At 48.4% G+C, this 21,849-nt stretch overlaps 1 protein-coding gene across 1 annotated transcript in view; it reads left to right on the top strand.

Moving 5' to 3' along the window:
* The window catches only part of LOC129079757 (arylsulfatase H), a 38,604-nt gene that overhangs the window by 4,940 nt on the left and 11,815 nt on the right, over positions 1-21,849 (top strand). The window contains exons 3-5 of the mRNA XM_054585027.1: positions 936-1,057; positions 2,771-2,896; positions 4,581-5,004. Of these exons, the coding sequence (XP_054441002.1) occupies positions 936-1,057; positions 2,771-2,896; positions 4,581-5,004 (672 nt within the window). The remainder of the gene's footprint in view (positions 1-935; positions 1,058-2,770; positions 2,897-4,580; positions 5,005-21,849) is intronic.

Raw genomic sequence — 21,849 nt, 5'->3', positions numbered from 1 at the left:
AAGGGTCGCTGGGTCAATTCCCAGTCTGGGCACAGGCCTGGGTTGCGGGCCAGGTCCCCAGGAGGGGGTGGGTGAGAGGCAACCACATAGCGATGTTTCTCTCCGTCCTTTCCTTCATCTCTCTCTAAAAATAAATAAACAAAATCTTTAAAAAAAGGAAAAGAGACTTGATTAGGGGTTCATACCATCACCGTCGGACATACCCTACCTCTGCGGGCACAGTAGGGGAGCACACAGGCAGACTCACCCACAAAGATACTGAAATGAAGCACCCTTGTTTGCTTGTATTGTTCAGGTGTTCAAAACACTTTTTGCACTAATTCGTTTTTTTAAAATCCTCACCTGAAGATATTTTTTGGTTGGTTGGAGAGAGAGAGGGAGAGAGTCCGAGGTCGGTTGCTTCCCCTGGGCGCCCCCACCAGGGATGGAACCCTAAAGCTAGGCATGTGTCCTGACGAGGGATCAAACCTGCCCCCTCCAGGGGTGTGGAAGGGTGCTCCAAGCAACTGGACCCCCCGGCCAGGGCTTTGCAGTGATTTCGAGACCTTAAAATATTAACCAAACAAAACAGGAAGTCAACTCGAATGCAGAACAATGCCATTTGGTGATTTTAACGTGATAACTTTTAACTACATTAATGTTTCACAGAATCTTGGATACCTACCCATTAACTTGAGGAACAGGATACGATCCAGCAGACGGCCTTTGGCATTGAATGCGTAGTGAGTCAGATGAGGAAATCCCTCCGTTACAACCTGAGAGCCTTGCTCGCCAGATAGAACCACAAGCGCCTGTAGGTAGGTCGACAAATTGTACATTGGGAAGAGCGTACTTTAGGTTGATTGGAAAGGGCATCCTCCTGACCTGGAACGGAAAGGCTTTGCACCTTGTCCCTTCCGTGGGGACGCGCAGCCTGACCCGGCTTCTCTCCGCAGCACGCCGAACCTCGACCGCCTGGCCGCCGAAGGCGTGAGGCTGGCCCAGCCCCTGGCCGCCGCGTCCGTGGGCACCGCCAGCCGGGCCGCCTTCCTCACCGGCCGCTACCCTGTGCGATGGGGTGAGCCGGGGCCACCAGCGGCCTGTTTGTCTGACGGCGACGCTTTCCTCTCAGGCATTCGTACAATTCTGTCCTCAGAGCTCTCAAAAGGGCGCTCAGGGTATCAAGTGTCTAAGTTCAAATGCGGGCTCTGGTGTTAGGCCTGGACGTCTTGAACAGGCGAGTCCCTTGCCAGGGGGCACCAAAGCTGCTCACCTGAGCACAAACAGTTACAGGGAACAGGCCGTGGGTGAGCAATTTCTGGGCTACCGAGAACACGCACTCCCATGTCTATGTGGTGGTACCAAGAGCCCACAACGGCATCTTTATCTCTTAAAGCTCACAGAGACCATGGAGTCCTTGTAAGAAATGTGGCCCTGCCCAGCGTCTGGGGGTGAGAGGCAAAAACCTGCAGAAAAGGAGAAGGCAGAGCCCTAGCCCTGGCTGGTGTGGCTCAGTGGACTGAGCGCCGGCCTGCGAACCAAAGGATCACAGGTTCGATTCCCGATCAGGGCACAGGCCTGGGTTGCGGGCCAGGTCCCCAGACGGGGGCACACGAGAGTCAACCGCACACGGATGTTTCTCTCCCTCTCTTTCCCCTTCCCTTGCCCTCTGTCGAAACTAAATAAAACGGAAAAAAAAGGAAAGAAAATTGTTTTCAAAAAAGAAAATGGGAAGAAAGAGTGGCGAAGAAATTAAGAGCTGTATATAGTCTCTCTTTCTCTCTCGCTTCCTTCCCTGCCCATATCCTTGTCCCAAAAGAGATTTTAAAATTTAGTCTTAGCAAGATGGGTGTGATGATCAGAAGCTAATATTTGCCTTTGTAGCTACGTGATAAGCATCCGCGTAGACCTGACAGTATAAATAGCAGTTGAGAGACTCGGCTGAAACGACGGTGCTATCGTTCTCTACGGGGCCTTCGGGATGCGAACCTGGAACGAAGCTGACCTGCTACTGTGTTTCACTACCTCAACCATCTGCTTGTTGAAATGATAATGTACTCACCCCGGTAGCTTAATGATTCCATGGCAGCTGTGCCTCTGTAGGTTGTCCTTCTTATGAGCGGTAGCATCTCATCCGATAGCTCTGGGCATGTCCGAAGCAGGTAAATTGGAAATCCATGAACATTTACAGTAAATAAACGTTGCAAGTCCTTGTCCCAGGACCACGGATGGGTTGCCCTCTATTTGGGTTGCTCAGAGAACTTCTCTCCTCGTTCACGGTTCTCAATTTTGTTTGAAACCGTCCGTGTGCCACAGAGATGGCCGTACACACCCTGACCAGGGATTGAGCCTGCAATCTACGCACGTGTCCTGACCAGGAGTCACACCTGGGAACTTTTGGCGTGCCGCACGGTTTGAGTGTGCTCCAACCCACTGAGCCACTCGGCCAGGCCAAAGTGTTCTGACGTTCTACTCTATTGCCTCATTTCTGGGATACGTATCATTTATGGGTTTGTTCGTGGCAACAGAGACAGTACGAGACACGGAGAGGTAATCTAGGGATTACCGTGCAAAAGTAGTTGGAATTCAGAATTTCAGGGAGCGACCACACCCTGGGGGAAAGAGGGTGGGAGTTTATATACAAAGGTGAGAGAAAGCCTGGCAGAGAGCGGAATACGCGAGGAAGGACAGGATGCATTTCAAGGACCTCGCGACGGCTTGGGGACGCGTCCAGCCTGCCCTGAGCAGTTGGGCCGCGATAGTCACTTGGGCTTTGCCTCTGTGCAGTTAGGAATGGCGTCCGCCTTCAATCGGATCCGCGGCCTTACCTGGCTTGGAGGTTCTGGTGGCCTTCCCGCCACCGAAACGACTTTCACGGAGCTGCTGCAGCGCCGTGGCTACCGCACGGGACTCATAGGTACCGCCGGGCAGCCCCGCACGGGGAGACAAGGTCAGGCCGGCGGTCCCTCGCTCTCCCCGACCGCGGAGCCTCCGCGGGGGGTCGGCTGGGTGCACGCCAGCACGATGCGTGCTGGGAGGAGGCCATGGGGCAGGGATGGGAGACACAAGGGCTGAGGACCTGCAAGGGCAAGAGCAAGGTAGTAGAAACAGCGCCCGGGTAGAACGCAACGATGCTTAGCGATTCCTGCTCCCCAAACGGAACACTGTGCAGGGCAGGGTACTGGTTTTCCGACACCATCGCTCGCTGAGAAATGAGGGGATTTTTAAAGGTGTCTTCTTGGGCTGGGGGGGAGGGAAGGAGAGTCTTATGTACGGGGACGGAGATGGTTGGACATTGGGTGCTGGGCACATCGATGACATCTCCTACAAATGGGCACCCGAAACCTATGGGACCTGGTTAGCCCACGGTACCCCGATAACGTTAATAAAAAGAAAACGATAGAGACGTCTTCTTGAGCCTGAGAACCAAACGTGTCACTAGAGGTCAAGGTGAGGCCATTACTAACGACTTATTCAGATCGCTCGGGACCTTTTGTCTGTGGGGTGGCGGTCTTGGCGGGGGTGACAACGTGCGTCCGAAAACTGGCAAGTAAGATGATTCCACAAGGTTCCGGTCCCACGACTTACTCCTCTTCGGAGAGATGCGGTGAGCGGATAGTTTTGGGGAAGGCGGCTTGATTGTTATGTGCACTCCTTTAACGGTTGTCTGTGTGCATTGGAACGATCCCATCTTCTCAGATGTCCTTGCTTTTCAAAAACGACTTTGTACCCTCTTTAGGGGACCCGTATGGTGTTCTTTCCCACGAAACCCCTGGGAGCATCGTATGAATAAACATCTTCAGCCTTAGCTTTCAGGAAAACTCAGAGCGCAGGTAAAAGCTGGGTCCCACTTCAGCTCCGCCATGGCTCACGGGACCTCGGGCTTCCTAATAAATCTAGATAGTGACACTCTCTGGTGCATGCAGTAACACCAGTAAATAAGTAACAACAGCCTCTGATCCTTGTTGTCTGTGCTCGTGGAAGGGAATGGCTGCCGTTGCCCGAATCCTTCTGCTCATGACAAGTGTCCGTGACTAGTTTATCATCCACAACGTGGGGACCCTGGAGAGGGGCTCCGCCTCTAGAATTTGGGTGGGTTTGCAGTGGGGGGAGGAAGAGAGGGACACGCCGATGCGCGTGTGGCAACGCACAGCTCGTCAGCGGAAACGTGGGCACAAAGCAGCAAGATGTGGGTTGTGGCTTCTCAGCCAGGGCCGGCCATCTGGGATGCGTCCCGTCCTTCAGGACGTGGTGACCTACCCAGGAAGCTGTTTCTCCCAAATCCAACGCTAGACTCCTCTCCTCCCAGGAAGGACATGGGTTTCTGTTGCTCAGTCTTAGTCTGAAACATGCAGGCTATCGGCAAATGGGTGTGGGCGGCGTGGGAAGGGACTTCTTGGCCCTGGCTGGGTGGCTCTGTTGGTTACAGCGCTGTCCCAATTTGCCAAGGTTGTGGGTTCGATCCCCGGTCAGAGGCCTCAGATGCCGAGAAGTCGAAATCACCCTTCACGTCCACCGAGTGAAATCCGCGTTCTAGAAACAGCGTTTATGCTGCTACTCTTCCCATTTTGGTGTTTGTTTGTTTGGGGTTTTTTCGGCAGGAAAATGGCACCAAGGTCTGAGCTGTGCCACGTGGAACGACCACTGTTGCCACCCCCTGAACCATGGGTTCGACTCCTTCTGCGGGTTGCCCTTCGGCCTCCTGAGCGACTGCCGGGCCTCCGAGACGCCCGAGCTGCACCGCGGGCTCAGGACCACGTTGGCCATCTCCACGGCTGTCGTTGGCCTCGCCCCTCTCCTGCTACTCATCCCCAAGTGCACCCGCTGGTGGGCCGTCCCGTGGAAGGTCACCGTCCCCATGGAGTTGCTTGCGCTGCTGTTTTTCGTGAGCTGGTACTCCAGTTACGGGTTCGTCCGGCGCTGGAACTGTATCCTCATGAGGAACCATGAGATCATCCGGCAGCCCATGCAGGAGGACAGAGCGACGTCGCTCCCGCTGAAGGAAGCCGTCTCCTTCATCGACAGGTATTTCCTCGCTTCTGGCCTGACTTCCTGCGCCATGATTTTTGTTCCAGAGAAGCAGGGTGCGTGCATCGTGGTGATACAACTTTTTTTGCATGGGTGATATTTGCAGTATATAGGAATCTCTCCTTCGATAGAAAAAAAAATAGTTAAATATCTTGCAAACTGGGAACATAGAAAAAGGAAAAAATATTGCTCAATGCTTTAAAAAAAAACAACTTATATATATTGCTCAATGCTTTAAAAAAAAAACCCAACAACTTAGCCCTGGTTGGGCAAATCATTTGGTTACAATGTCTTCCCAATGTGCCAAGGTGGCAGGTTTGATTCCCTGTCCCAGCAAATGTAGAAGCATCAACCAATGAATGCATCAATAAGTGGAACAACAAATCGACTTCTCTCTCAAATCAATAACACATAAAAATAAAAGAATAGCTTGAATCACTATAGTTTAACCCATATTGCTCCCATGTGGATTAGTATCAAAATTGATTGACTCTTGGCAATTGCCCTTGAATTTGCTTTGCTTCCGAAGGAGCCTGAAATACTTGTCTGTCCCTAAACAATTAAGAGGGAACTCTATCGATACATGATTTAAAATTTTATATGGTTAATAAAAGCCATGTAGGCATAGGTGGCAGAATTTCTCATGTTTCTCCACCAGCTCACTTCCGGATGACTCCTTAGAGGTATTTTCGTGTTTGCGGGAATAGTCATTGGCTTGTTTCTCTACGTCCTGCGGGGGCAGGCTGTGTGGCAGAGTGGATGAAGATGAGAAATGATAACGTCATGGGCTAAAACAGTAGACAATGGAACATCTGTCCCTCCTGAGCCTTTGTGACGGTCCCATGCATTTCTTGCGCTAACACAGCAGTCAGAATGGTCATACGGTTCCCTGGCTCTGTTCAGCCTACCTACCTCTCCCGTCGCCAGTTCGGTTTGCTTGGGTGACTGCTGAAAAAGCATACCCGGTTTTTATGTCCCACACCTTTTATAATGGCAGGTGTTAAAGCATGCGAAGGCGTAGGTTTAGAAAGACTAGGTATGGCATTAAAATCCAGAAAAGAACAAAAGAAAAGATACAAAAAGGAGGGAAGCTTATTTGGTGGTTGTCGTTCGTACCCTCGCTCCTTCCATCTTGCTATTTTTGAAAATTCTGCATCCGCAGCCTCATAGCCCAAAGTGGATGCCAAAGCTCCAGCCATTACGTTTATATTCCAGGCAGCACAAAGAAGGTGGAGGAAGAACTAAAAAAAGAATCCTTTCTGTAGATGGCAGGCTATCGTTTTGTTGATATCCCTTGCCTGCCTTTATCAGTAGTTAATCACATGGCCACCCCTAGATATAAGGAGTCTGTGTCCTGGGCAACTACGTGTCCATTTAAATGTTGGGCCTTGTGTGACTGAGGGGCCCAAAGAGAACCGAGAGCAGGGAGTGTCTGAAACGTGAACACAGTGCCTCTGAGTCTGTGTTGATACTGTGAATTGTCTTCACCCATGTCTGAGAGAAGTATTCTCAGAGAACAGGCGGAGAGAATCAATACGGGTTTTGTATTCATTCATCCATCTATTCACTCACTCACTCATTCATCCAACAAAGATGAAAACATTTGATATCAGACGTTCAACTCGATGCAGGAAATCAAAAGACACACGACCCTAGGCATTTCATTGCAAATACACATTTTTTGTTACTCGTCCCGCTCCTCAAATCCTGTCTGCGTGTCTTGCTGGGGGGTTCGCCATTCCCAGGAATGAGATCAGTGACTCGTGTACGTCGAAAACCTCCATGAACCCTGAGGAGATCTTTCAGTGAAGGCCAAGTGGGAGGAATACCCCCGTTTGATAAGGTGACTCAGTGGTCTTTCTACCCCGAAGGTATAAATGCGGGCCCTTCCTGCTGGTTGTATCTTTTCTGCGCGTCCACACACCGCTGATCACCAAAGAGAAGTTCGTGGGGCACAGCAAATACAGACGCTACGTCGACAATGGGGAAGAAATAGATTGGATGGTGGGTAGGTATTTGGAAACAGCAACGTTAAGACCTGACTCTTGAGGCAGAGAAAACAAGTTTGTATTCATCGCCTGAAATAACGTGCAGCGTCTTTCTGAATGAACGAAAAGCTGGCTTTGGGTTCAGGGAATTCAACGCATATGCCCCATGCAAACAGTTACGATTTGTGAATGCGGGTTTTCCTCTCTTTAAAATAAAAATAGCCCCTTTCCTGGGGGAAAAAAAAATCGTTGGCGAGATTAACGCCGTTGTAGAGAATATCGTCACTCCTCACCAATTTATTAGACATAGAAGGAAACATGTTATTTTGCTAAGGTTTTCAAGAAATGCTTACATATGTGGGAGCGAGTTTGCCGACACCAAAGGCGTTTGCTTGAAAGTCACATCATCCCTGTAGAAAAACAAGACTCGGGAGAATGACTTAGAAGGGAAGCCAGCTTAAGAAACCAACAGGGGAAGCCAGGTGCTCATCCCGGCAAACGGGGCCGTTCAAATCACATTGTCCCCAGGTGATAACAGAAGAGTGTTTCTTCACCTCAACAGGAGCCTTTACTTGGGAGACACAGCATGATTGTTCTCCCCCCTCCGGTTCGCGGACGCGTCTAAACCTTGTCCACTGGAGAAGCTCCTGAACTGATATCTCGTGCTTTTTTCCTTCTTGCTACCTGTGTAAATGAACACTCATATTGAGTGCCTGTGAAAGAAACACAGCCAGCTTCACTGAAATGCATTTGGAGAGGGTTAATCCCTCCACATCTGTTGGAAATGTGGTTGCTGAAACCAACCGCTTTGGAAGCACCGTTAACAGCAGGGTTAATGAATGTGCGCATACACAAGGAGATTTCCATGCAGATAGTCACGGGGGAGAGATGCCCGGTGCTGAGACCGCGGCGTGGCCTTCATTGTCCCGGGTGGTGTGACCTGTTGATGGGCCAATGGCCAGCCAGAACCGCAAATACTGTGGGATGTGGCTGGATCAAGTTTTAATTTTTTTTCTGGCACTGTTTGTCTTCTAAGGGGTTGCTAAGTCAAGTATTAACTCGTGTGAGATGCTTCGGGACAAGCAGAATGTAAGAAGTGCGTGTACTTTTGACGTCAGGGAGTGGACAGGAGATCTTTCAAGGGACAGAGAGGTTTTCGGTGGCAGGTGTATGGCTTCGGTGCTTCATTCTGGAAGGTGTCGTTGTTGAATTGCTACTTCTTGTATATCGGAAGTCCTACGTTTATTTGAAGTGCTGGACCTAACGTGCATTGGCTATATGAATTGTTGTGCGTGATGATGATATTGTATATTGTGTATTCTTATCTACTTCATAATACACTGTATACATTGTATAGAATCCATATACAATACATATTGTTGCAATAGCTGTGTATGTGACCTAATTTGTAAAATAAAATATATGCTCTGTACGTTACGTAATAGAGCCATAGGATTGTATAGTAAAATGATACATGTCCACCAGTAAAATTACACATTAAATAATAAAATAATATATCGTCCCGTTAGGTCATAAGCCAGCGATTTTCAGCGGTGCGTCACAGGAATGTTTGCGACATGCCGTTCCTGACTATTCACAGCTGGGCACTGGCCTCTTGTCCCTTAGATTGCTGAATAAAAAACTGGCAAGTATTATACATTATATTACAGTTTTTCATTACACCTGGCTTTTTGTCAGGCTGGCAAGAAGTCCATTTTCGTGTCTGCTGCGGAATTTTAGTAAGCGCTTGATATGCTGTGAGATGGCAAAGGCTGAGGATCCCTGTGGACAATAATTATATAATGATGCTAGGGCATAACACGTGCCTGTTGAGCACATAGTGTTTCTTATAAATTTATAAGTTATAGATTGATAGTTCTAAATATTTTAGTGTATATGTACAAGTTGCAGTTATACATGCTATATATAATATTCATATTTAAAGGGTTTATAAGTTTAGAATACGTCAGGTATTTATAAATGATATATTTATTATAGAGGACAGTATGCACTCTACATTCTAATTTATCACAAGTATTTTAATACGATAGTAATGCATTCTACATTTATTAAATCATAATAAATTATATTTATTATGTAGTTACTATAAATATATCACATATCACATTATAAATATTCAGTGAATAAGTATAAATATGTAAGATCAAAGTTATGCAAACTATATTATTACATATACTATACTAAATACATCTTATATATCATATAGAAATACTCCAGAGCATCTTCTTCTATGCTCTATATCTGAGGACCCTATAAGAAATCTTGATTTTTTTTACATGCTCTTACGCAGCGCACAACGAAACGCCGTTTACTTTTGCTGTTCCGTCGGGCGGCTGCGTGACACCGAACGCGCAGCGAGTCGCGGTGGCGCGCTCCGCATGGGGACCCCCTCCCCCTGTCCGCCTCCGCCAGGGAAGATCTGGACGCGCTGAGCGGGAGCGCCTGGCCGGCGAGACGCCGGTGCACTTCGCCTGCGACAACGGGGCCTGCCTGGAGGCGCGGGCTCACGGGGTGCGCCTGGGCGGCTGGAACGGGGTCTCCAAAGGGGAGGTGGCCCGGAGCGCGCGAGGCAGCATAGACGGCAGGCGGGGCGGGGGCACCGTGCTGCGCTGTGACCTCCATCCCTTGGCACATGCTGTTGGGGCTTTTAGGAGGTGGCCTCTCGTACAAAGCTGGCACGTTGCGGGGCAAGGGCCAGAGTCGAAGACAAAAATGGGGGAAGCAACGGAAGTCTCAAGTGAAGAAAGAAGACCAGCGCCCGCCGGAAGCCTGCACCACACATGCTGACACCTGGGGCTGCTGACTCCCCGGGGGGGTGTGTCCCGGGCCCAAAAGAAGAGTTTAAAAAGCTATGGGGTGTCTGCCACGCCTCACACCCGGTCTCCTGTTCCTTAATAGTAAGATCGAGAAAACGTCAGGGTGGGTGCAGGGATGCTTGTGTGTGGGTTGCTTGCGGCCTAAAAGCAATACAATTTCGTTCAGGGAGCAGGTTTTGTTTTCCTGTAAGAGCGATGCGGGGAGGCAGCGTTCGACGGGGGCCTCGGTCCCCGCATGCTTGTCCTCTCTGTGTACCTGCGCTGGGACTGAGAGACCCCGTGTTGCGTTTTCTTGGTAACTCGTTGTCACACACAGGCGCTCTACGCACATTGCACGTTCCCTCTGCTTCAGAAGCATCGCCCTCTCCAAAACGTCGCTCTCTTTTTTGTCTTCGAGAGTCTTATAAGTCTTAACGATATCATGTGGGTGAGGACCCCGTTTCGGTTCCCCGAGGAGCGTCCGGATCTGAGATTGTTCTGAAAGGGCACATTTGTCATCTGTTCTGTGCTCGGAAACCGTCCGACTGTCCTCTGTCTACGAAGGGACCCTCTTCAGACCCGGGCGGCCTGAGCGTCCGCGGCCAGAGCGCCAAGAGCGAGCAAGAGAGCACGTCCTTCGTTCGGAGGGCTGATACAGTGGGCGGGCTGGGGAGTAAAAATGTTACATATTGATGAACGGGTACGTGTGCTCCCTGCTTTCCTGGGGGGGATGGGACCCCCGAAATTTGGGTGTATGTAGGGGTCTGCGAGCTCAAACCCCGGTTGTTCATCTTGTAAAACAGCGACGTGACAGGAGGCAGTTAATTCAAGTCAGGGCAACGACCCTAAGTTATTTACGGGCGGCTTCCTGGGGCACCGGGGAGCCTCTCCTGCCTTCCAGGCCTTGGGACGGAAGCACAGCTTCAAGGCCTTCTTTCCCAGGTGGTGGAAGTGCCGCAGAGGATTGCAAGGCCTTCCCTCCCCGCCGCGCTAACGTAGGGCTCCTTGTGGTGTTGGACCGCCTGGCAGTACCAGTACGATGGGACCAGGCTCAGGACAGCTGCCATAGCGGTCAGCCTTGTCTCCCTCCCCCTCGCTGCCTTGCCTCATTCTTCCTTCCGGTTCATTTGACCCCTTGCGGTCATTTACCGAAGGGGTAAAAGGCGTTTCCTGGCACCCAGGACGCCAGACGCCGGCCAGTAACAGCCGGGCAGTCCCAGAGGCCTTCCTGTGCAGGCCCCTGCCTTATAATGACCGAGTGCGTTGCATTTTCATCTTCAAATCTGTGTGACCTACCGGTTGCTTTTCCCCCCCTCCATCTTTTGTTCAGTTCCTTGATTTTTCTTTTCTTTCTTTTTTCTTTGCTTTTAGAATATTCTTTCACCATGGCGCTCTTCCTCTTGTGTGTGTGTTTTTTTTAAAGTTTTTCAATCCCAGTTAAAACATGACATGATATTAGTTTTAGGTGTACCGCCGAGCGATTAGACATGTATCCACCGTAGGAGGGGGCCCCCCACCCGCTGTGAGCCGAGGGGCCACCTGATCCCACGCAGAGCTATGGCCATAGAGTGGACTGTGTGCCTTCTGACGGACTTCTTGTCCCTGTGGCTCTCCCGTAACGGCCGGCCTGCCTTCCCTTCCCTGTAGATGCCCACCCCTCCCCTCTGGTCAGCCTCTACCTGGTGTCGGCCTGGGAGCCTCTCTGTTTTGTCTGTTTCTTTATTTGGTTCCTTAGCGTCCACACAGAAGGGAAACCACATGCTGGCTGTCTTTCCCTGCCCCACGGACTTCACTGAGAAGGCTACCCTCGAGCTCCATCTACGGGGTTGCAAACGGTAAGAGTTTGTTTATTTATATGGCCGAATAATATTCCATCGTATATATAGGAACCCCTTCTTCTCTATCGACTCAGCTTCAGATGGGCATTTCGGTTGCTTCCCCATGTGGACGACTCTAAATAATGCTGCAATGAAAATATGGATGTTTGTGTTATGTTCAATGTACTGTTTTGGATTCCTTCGGGTAAACGCCCAAAAGTGGAATTGCGGAGTCTCTTTTCATCTGTTGTTGTAGCCTTTATTCTCATGTCTATTTTCTCTGGTCGAAGGATGGCTACACCAGCTGTTTTGGTTCAACTTTCATTTTAATCAAATGTCCTTTGATTAAAACTTTTAATTGAGGAAAGGCATTCAGAAAGCACACTTACAAGGCAGGATAAACAAAAAGAAAGTTAGACATGGAGGTATCATGGGGAAGCTACAGATGTTAGAAGACTAAGAAAAAGTCAGTCAGAAGAAAATGCAAGGTTTCCTACAGAATAAAAAGTCTTTAATGAACACAGAATTGCTAACAGCCCCATGGAAAGGTCGGGGGGTGGTAGAATTTTCGGCCCTTCCCCTTCCTCCTCTGGATTCCGGTGGCTTTTCCACGTTCTTCTTTATGTATACATTCTCCAAAAGAGCGTGATTTTATTCTTTTAAAAAGCAGAAAATTAAGTGGCCGAGCTCAGAGCACATACCACGAAGTTCTTGCTCCAATCTCAGTTCAGATCTTTGATTTTTAACTGCTCATTGTGTGTTTGTCTTTCATGGGTGGGGTTTTTTGGTGGTGGTTGTTTGTTTTCCTTATTTAAAGTCGGCCGCAGATCTGGGCAGAGCGTCCACTCAGTGCTTACAGTGAGTCCTCCGGGGACGTTTCCTTTCTGAGACTTTCATGTCCCTTTCCAGCCATGGTGGGGTGTTGGCTCTACCCTCTAGCTCTTGAGGCCGAAACACGGCAGATTTTTTATCTGCCTTTCAGCTGCTTGTGCTTGTCTGGTAGGCAGGAGGCCTGCAGATGGAAAGCGTTGTAAACGGCAAACTTAACCCCCCGCTGGTCCCTTCTTGCCAGAGTGGACTTTCCCCTGGATTCTGCCTCTTATTACGCATTCTCCACAGGCTTCACGAACCCACACTTCTATTCTGGGGAGACGTGTCCCTTCTGGATGCACTCGATGTTGTGTGAACTGACAGTTTCGCAGTCCTCCGGCTCTCGTATCTGAAACCTGGGCAGTAGCAGACACAGCCAAGCAGAAAGTCGCAGGGCGTCTCCAGGCAAGAGTTGACAAGACACCTCTCCAATGCCAATCTAATCTGTGGTTTCCGAAAGCATATGAGTGATGGCCTGGGGCCCGGAACTGAGGAAGCAGGGGTCATTAGAAAACAGCAAAAAAACCTGGGAAAACTTTCCACAGCCTTGACACGCAACAAGCATTCCTCTATCGTCTCGTCCTATGATTATTGCCATAAAGTTCACCGTTCAAAAAGGGTCTAAGATATTTACCAATGGACCGGTATTATTGTTCCGTGCAAGGTAAAAGAGGGGTGGACGCTGCTTTTGTTAACGTTAATATTTAAAATAAGAGTGTGACATCGCTTTGTAAAATTCCGACAAGTCCCTTTGAATGCCACGGACGCGTAACACTCCGTTGTGGGCCTGTCATGAATGCTTAAATGAGGTCCTTGTTACGACATCAAAATTTATATAGTTCTTTGTTCCTCTCCTACTTCTGTCTCACACATTGGACAATTTTTACCCTCTACCCTGGTTATGTTGTTGTAGGGATTTATGAAGTCATTCATGGATAATATGAACTTCTTTCTATACACATATTTCAAAAATTTCATGTAAAGGAGACTTTTCCTGTGCGACTGTTCTATATTTTCATGTATATGTTCTCTACACAAGGAAGCTGGTGGACATATCCCTCATTCTCAATGACCATATAAACAGTTAAGACCCCTCCCAGGAGCTTGGAGGAATTTGGCAGGTTTCTTTTGTGAAAAATGGACTTATGGGCAGTTCTTTTAGAACAGGCTTTGAGCAGAAATTCCCCACACCCAGGACTTGCTCATGTGAGTCCTTGAACTTTCACAATGATGATCAGGGCACAGGACCTTTGCTCTTTCCGTCTAATCCACACGGGCCTTTGAATAACTCGCAAAGTTATTTGTAACTGGCTTGCAAAGTCAAAAGGAAAGCAGATTCCTGACCACAGAAAATGAACAGTGATCACAGAGATTCCTTAGAATCGTCCACCCGGGATGAGGAACTGAATGCTACCTCAGCAGGCCACCAAGACCCATGCTTGTGACCTCTCACGTTAGCTCTGTTTAAGGTTGGTCGTTCTTTGAAAGAACAGGTGCATTTCCAACACTGGGAGAGGAGGAACTCACGTTACACAGTCATTACGGCAGAGCTATGCTTTTATTCTTTAAAGACTTTATTTATTTCTAGAGAGAGGGGAAGGGAGGGAGAGAGAGAGGGAGAGAAACATGGACCCTTACCCCTTGCGTGCGACCCACAGGGGACCCACTCCCAACGCAGGCGCGTGCCCCGAGTGGGAATGGCACCGGCCACCTTTTGCTGCGCAGGCTGGTGCTCCCTTCCCTGAAGCACACCAGCCAGGGTTTTTTGAAACTCACCCAATTTATACGACGCAGGTATTGTAAGCCCCATTTTCATAAAAGAAAAATGGGTTTTCGAGCCTGTAGGAAATTGTCTGACATTATCTCGTGATAACCGCCCAGAGGGTTTCTATGCGGTAGGTTGTGGAATCGCTGGGTCATAAGGGAGTTTTGTTTTTCATTTTTGGAGGAAATTCCCTTCTCTTCTCCTCTCCACAGGGGCTGCCGCAGTCTGTATTCTGCCCCCAGCGCCCGAGGGCCCCCCTTTCTCCGCATCGTCCTCAGCACGTGTTGTTTGTTGCCGGGTAGATGGAAGCCATGCTGATGGGTGTGAGGTGCCTTGAACTTGCCTCTCTCTGATGCGTAGGGATGTTGAACATTTCACGTGCTGGTTGCCTGCTTCTATGTCTTCTCCTGTGTCTTCTATTGTTCAGAATGAAAACGTCATGTACGTTTCGTCGTTGTCTTCCGGATTTCAAGAACGGGTTTAAAGTTTGATGCGTCCTTTTGGTGTGTTGATAAAATTCCAGTGCAAGGTGCCCCTGCAAGGATGTCGACCTGGAGGTACCTGTGGCTTTGGTGTGATGGCCCAGGACCTGGTATCTGGAGTTCATGGAACCGTAGAGTGGCACCTGCCATAGAACATTCTACCTCAAAGAGCCCATGTTTGGGAGAAAGAGCTCTATCCATAGACGGACTGTACATACCCCCGGTGGGCAGGGAAAACCGGCATGGTGGCTTTACTCGAGCATTTGTGACACTTTGCCTTGCGTGGAAGATGCTCATGAACGCTTTCATTCTCGTAGACCCGAGGCTTCCTTTATGATGCCGGGGAAAAGCTGTGTTGCTTTGCCTCATTCCCTGACACAGCTGTCCGTTTGGCACATGGCGTTGACACATGGTCTCCCGCCCAACGCCCTAAATTATTCCCCCATCGCCCGTCCTCCTGAGCGTCACGGAGATGTCGTCTTGGACCAGGGAATGTATTTCCTCTTCTTTAGCCGGATGCCCGCGCCGCCCTGAGGCAATCGGGATAAAGGTGTCCGAATGCCACGGCCAGAACTGTCCTCGACGAGGAGGCTCAGTGTTAATGTCTGGCCTCATGAGTCACTTTGCTACAGGTTGACAAATAAATCCCCCGGGGTAAGCAGATCTCCCGGTATTTGCTGAGCTTTCCTTTTTAAAATTTTATTTATTATTTAACCTGGATTTACAGGCCATGCAAGCGCAGGGTGATGACGTCATCACCCACCTTTCCAAAAGCTGAATCTCCTGGGCGAGGTCTATGCCTGCAGCCAGTGTGCCTGTGCAGACAGCAGCTTCACACGTAGGCTACCGTCTGGGTCAAGGTCGGCTTTTGAGGAAGGCAGAAGTCCGTCTGGACGGCCTTCTTGTTGTGGCCTAGATATCCACTGCACCACAGCACCCACAGGTGGGTAGGGGGGTGTGTTTTAGTGCTGCCTTAGGCTGGGCCCTTCTGGTTCTCACTTTGATGAGAAGATGCCCTTGGTGGACAAGCGCCTGGCAATTTTGTGAGAATAAAGAATAAAGGTTCAGTATTTGCAGGACCTGGAAGGTACCTGGTGCACCTGGGACCACCCAGAGAGCTCTCTGGCAAAGGGCCTGGCGGAGGAGAGGGGGCGAGAGAGAGAGCGAGCGAGAGAGAGCGAGAGAGAGAGGAGAACAGGGTTGTGGTTCTGCTTTCATTGGGCTTTGCTCGCTCTGTGTTGGTAAATTTAAAATCTAAGAGCAGGGATTTAAAGGGAGGTAAGAGGCAAAATGAGTAGCCCCCATAAGCATGCATGGCAAGCAACCAAGATCTTCAGCCATATGGCTGGGAATGGGTGGACCCCAGAAAATCGATAGCTTGGCAAATGGGAGCTTGATCCCCTGTGAGAGCTCACAGGCAGAAGATGGGCGAGTAGAGACGTTTTTGCCTCTGCTGGTCTCTTCCCTTTCTGGTGTCAACGGGTTGCTGGGCTCCGGAACTTAAAAGCTCCCTTCCTACCTGCCAGTTTTGTAGGAGTCAGTGAATCGGCCTGGGAATTGGATTACAAACTATTTTTTGTGTTAGTGATTAGTCTGCTTCCTCCTTCCTGCTTTTCCTTTCTTTGTCTCCTTCCCTCTCTCCCTCCCTCCCTTCCTTTGTTCTTTCCTTCCTTTCTTCCTTCCTTTTGTATCCCCGATTCAATATGCATTTGTGTGTGCGTGTGAAATCTTCTTCCTTTTGGGCAAGATGGGTTTTTGAGAAAGGAGGTTAGTACCATGTCTTTAGCATTATTTTAAGGAACAAATTACAGAGGGAAGTTGGGTGTTTGTTTCTTTTCTTTCTGGGCAATGCATGTTGCTATCCTATCACTTGGCCATCATACCACACCCTCCGAAATACACACAACTATTAGTTTCCTAAAATCACCAGGTCGTGGTCTGCCTTTGGAACGATGGACAATGAAACAAGTAGATAAAGCCACGTCCTCATCTCTTTGAGGGGGATCCAAGTTTATTCCACACAGACTTGCTGAGATTTCACTCTTGGGTTCAGCTCTTCCTCAAGACTATACTGTCACCCACACATGTAGGTTTAGAGACTGAGCCCCATAAGTCAACAGCCAAAAAAAAAAAAAAAAACCCCACAGAAAACCCCATGCGACCTTAGGAGCTGGCATAGCAGAAGCTCTTTAGCTCACAGTTTATCCCTTGCCTGAGTCACAAAACCAGTTTTTTATTGTGGGAACTTGAGATTGGTCTCCTGATTACAGTGAGAGTTTTGCAATGGTACCTGACTTAACCAATGCAAAGGTAAAACGGTCTTCTTTTCAGGACCGTGCATGTTCAGCTAAAGAAAACAAGAAGGAACTCAGAGCCCCAGAATGGTAATCAGGTAAGAAAAGCCATGAACTCTGTTGCTGATAAACATCTTGATGCTGATGGGCGACTTTGTGGCATTTGTGAGTTCAGCTGCGTTGTCGGAGGCACTCAAGGTTCTATCTTCTTTATCTGCTTGCCCATCCAATGTATCCATTGATCTGGGTTTAGTCCGTCTATAATAAAAAACCAAACAAACAAAAAGTAAGAGAGATTGAGGCATCCGATACACATATAAAGGCAAATTTCCAACACCCTTACATGATGATAACATGTTGTAAACGCAGGGGTTGGGGAAAGCAACTCCATCAGAGTGGGGATGATGAAAGGCATTTCTATAATCAGTAGGTAAAGTCCTGAATGTGGAACTGTCATCTTCAGGATGTTCACAGTTTTGGGGGGGAAGTTTGGGAAAAGCAGAGTCTCGATGTCTCAATACGACTCGTTGTGCTAAAGGGTCTGAAAGCAGCGGGGGTGGAGGACTCCTCCTCCCTCCTCCCTGGAGGAAATATTTGAAGTCGGTTCTACACTATGAATAAGTGCAAGATAGAGATAGAACCAATCGTTCCAACATCCAATATCCATCTCGTGACACCAGCATAGGGACCCAGTGGGAAGAGAGTAATATATTTCTTTGAGAAAACAGCTAGAGCTGAGACTGATCACACTTAGAAAGTGGATTAACTGAGAGTCCAGATTTCAAGCTCTTCCTTTGCCAGAATTCCATTGTCTTCCACAGCCCCTTTTTCCTGTATTCACTGGTGACTTTTTCTTTGTTTTCCTGGTTCGTTTTTCTCCTCTGCTACTAAACTTTTTTTTTTTTTTTTTTTGCTGAAGCTAGTTTAGCCACACACAATTACATTTTCACATGGGTGGAGTCAGCAACTCCACCAACAACATAACCTCATAAGTGTTTGGAACGTGATCTTAAGGGTAAGTCAGAAACCAAAACTGTAAGTCTGCGACAGAACTGCTGATATAATCTCTTAACTCTTGGTGCCTCTTACTCAATGAATAAATCATTTGTCTTTGGGTAAACGGATGTTTGCAGACTTCACCTCCTAGAAGAGCAATTAGTTCACAGGAGTTGCAAACCCAGGAGAACCTGCCGTGGAGCGCGGTGGGGAACGGTCAACAGCAATGACCAGCCCTGGAAAGAGAAACCTGTGAGCCTCATCTGTTTTGGGGGAAAACCGTGCGTGTCCAACAAGCCCTGTTGGGAAGAGAGCTCTGGAAACCACCCAGAACAGGGTGTTTTCTGGAAAATCCATGCCTGTTTTCCAGGAGGTGCTTGGTGAACCTGTCTTGGATGTGGTTTCTCTTAAATATGGCCCAGTCCCAAAGGCTAGATGACCAGAGGCCTAACATTGTCCTGATAATGGCGGATGATCTTGGAATCGGAGACCTGGGCTGTTATGGGAACAATACGATCAGGTGTGTTGTTCAGGCTCGGACGGTTGATACGTGTCATGACTTGTTCTTCACGCAAAGCTGAATGTGTTGGTTGGCTTTCCTGTGAAGAACAACATAGTGTGAACTCCGGCATTCTCTGGATTTGAATCTTGGCTCTGCTCATGGGTGTACAATCTTGGAACAGTTACCTAACCTGTACGCACCTTGATTTTCTTATCTGTTGGAGGCACAGGTGAATAGTAGGCACCTCTGAGTTCGCATGGGCAAGGCATCAAATAGTCACCTGGCTTGTAGGGGGCCTTGTAGGATGTAGACTGTTTCGATGAGTGGTGATTTTTATACGTACTTTTTAAAATTCTTATTGAGTTTATTGGGGTGACATTGGTTCATAAAACTATATAGGTTTCAGGTGCACAATTCTACAACACATCACCTGTATAGTGCAGTGTGTGTTCGCCCCCAAGTCACGTCTCCTTCCATCCCCATTTGCCCCCCTTTACCCTCTGCCCCCTCCCCCACCCCCTTCCCTCTTGTCAGCACCGCACTGTTGTCTATGTCTATGAGAGTTTTGTTTGTTTGTTTGTTTGCTTATTCCCTTCACCTTTGTCACCCACCCCCCAATCCCCTCCCCTTCGGCAGCTTTCAGTCTGCTCTCTGTATCTCTGCGTCTGTTTCTCTTTTATTTATTTTGTTCACTAGATCCACGTATGTGTGAGATCATATGATATTTGACTTTCTCTGACTGGCTTATTTCACCTGGTGTATTTTTACCCAACAAAATGAATCTTGTCATGCTTCCTCATTTGGGAGCCCAACGACCTTTTGAAGGTGATGTATTTCTGCAAGGGACATTCTGAAAGAACAAAATCAAACACAGGACGAAAAGTCACAGCTTTCTGGTGGCTTAGAAAAGCCGCCTACCGCAGCCACGTCCTCCAAAGCTGAACATGGCATCCTGTTAAGATGTACGGCTTGCACACTTTTATTTTCTTTTGATCTCTGCCTTTTTGAAAATATTTAATCATATGGTGATTTTGTGTCCTGTGCGTAGAGAAGAGACATCTACCTACCCAACACTCCTCCTTAGGTGTCTAAGTCATTAGCCTGAATGAATGAGACCAAAGACACTTAACTATATAATGGCACAAAATATATAAAGATAGCACACACACAGTTTGCAGAACCAAACCACACCAATTGTGCAAAAGCAGGACCTGCCAAACAAAAGCAGAATGGGCGTTGTGTGCAATGATACCTTTTCTTTCCTTCTGAGCGCAGGGACCACTAGTAAACGGGTATTTTTTTACCTTTAGATATGTGTGTGTGTCTGTGTCTCTGTGTCTCAGTCCCTCTCCCTCTCTCCTTCCCTCCCCTTTCTGTGTCTCTCTTTGTGTCAGTCTTTGTCTCTCTGTCTCTCTCTCTCTCTGTCTGTTTCTGGCTTTGTCTCTGTCCCTGTCTTTCTGTCTTGTTCTTTCTCTCTGTCTCTCTCCTTCCCTCTTCTTCAGTTTTCTCTCTCTCTGTCTTTCCAGGACTCCGAACATCGACTGCTTAGCTAATGAAAGCGTGAAGCTTACGCACCACATCTCCGCAGCCGCCCTGTGCACCCCGAGCCGGTCTGCTTTCCTCGCGGGAAGGTATCCCATCCGATCAGGTGTGTGACCAGGAAGGTGCTGCTCCTCTTGGCTCCCACATTAGGGTGGGCGGTGGGGACCCTGTGGCTTCACTACGGTGTCACGTCCAAAGGTGCACACACAGTCCTGTTCTTGTGTTGGCAGCTATTGACACCAATGTTCCAATCTCTGTGTTCCTAACGCATGGCGCAGGGATGTCTTCACCTGGGAGTGTTGGCGTTTTAGTCCAGTGCCTCTCGGCGGAGTGTAGCCTTGACTCTCAACCCCAAGACAAAAGCGAGACATTGCCTTGCAAGGGAATCGTTAACAACACCTGGCTACCAGGGGAAGGGATCTATCAGAACGTCCCAGAAGTTTATCACCATGTTTAGTTACTGTACGAAAGGAACACACTGTGTTCGCCCGCTCATCCAATGGCATGCCCCTGCCGTGGAAAATATCTGACTTTTTCAGTGGCCGCGAATAGTCCTGCTATGAATGTTCCTGCACAACTTTTTGTTCCTGTACAAGTTTTTCTTTAAATACGTCATTTTGATTCTTTGGAATACACACCAAAGAGTAGAATGGCTGAATCATGCAGTTATTTAAAACAAAAATTTTTTTTTTTTTATGTATTGGAGAGACAGGAACGGGGGGAGAGAGAGGGAAGAGGGAAACATCAATCTCCTGTCCCACTTATTGATGCCTTCATGGGTTGATTCTTGTCTGCGCCCCAACCAGGGATGGAACCTGCAACCTTCGTATATTGGGATGACGCTGTAACCCACTGAGAAGCCCAGCCAGGGCCCAGTTATATTTTGAAAGATGAATTCTTGATGGTGTCATGGAAGCTTTTACGCCCCCTAAAGGTTACAGCATCCGTGTTAGCTGGGAATAAGATTAGTCAGGCCTCACAAACATCAAATCATTTATTCTGTTTCTTTTCCTTGTAGTAAAACTTGCATGTGTTGGACTGTTTTTTGCTCTCTTTATGTAAAAGCAGTGTTTTACGTACAGGGCACAGTTAAAAAAGTCTAATTTCAAAGACACTTGCGTCATGTTGAAAACAAAGACAGCTGGCTCTGAGAGAGCTCCTGCCCTGGTTGGCTCTTCTGATGTTATCTAGGATTTTTTTTTCCTTTTCACCCACTTTCTTCATTCTGTCTTTCTCAGTTTTGCTTCAGGCTAGATCCTTGTTTGGAAGAAAGGCCAGAGAGATCCATTTGGATGATTCTCCAGGGCTAGACTGCTCAGCAATATCCAAGGGATTCAGGGTTCTAGCATCAGTCTGCATGGTACTGAGAAAAGACCCCCAGTACTCACTGGCCACACCTGTTGGTTGACCGGAGGGCTTCTTCCATTCTTGGATCCTTCAAAAACTTGCTTGCTTTCTTCGGTTCCTTCCCTATAAATCACAGGTCTTCAGTCTGAGGAAAGCAAGACCCACCTACTCGACATCTATTTTTGTCATGAGAGGTTCCAAACCGATGTGTCTACCCTACCCAGATGCCCCTCCTCGGGTTTTGGACAGGAATTGAGTTAATGGGCCTGTCCTATTACACCAATACAACTAAATTCTAGTGTCAGAAAAAATGCTTTAGTAGACGCAGAAGAGTTTAAGGTTTTATTTTTCGACATCTTTTCCAATGTGTAGACTCCCCTGCCGAGGGCAGGTGGGGCTTAGATGCTGCACCAGCAATTGTGT

Source organism: Pteronotus mesoamericanus, unplaced genomic scaffold (genome assembly GCF_021234165.1).
Source record: "Pteronotus mesoamericanus isolate MK-2021 breed Mesoamerican mustached bat unplaced genomic scaffold, CSHL_Meso_final contig_80, whole genome shotgun sequence".
Lineage (NCBI taxonomy): Eukaryota > Metazoa > Chordata > Mammalia > Chiroptera > Mormoopidae > Pteronotus > Pteronotus mesoamericanus.
This window is presented reverse-complemented; position numbering and strand designations above follow the sequence as displayed.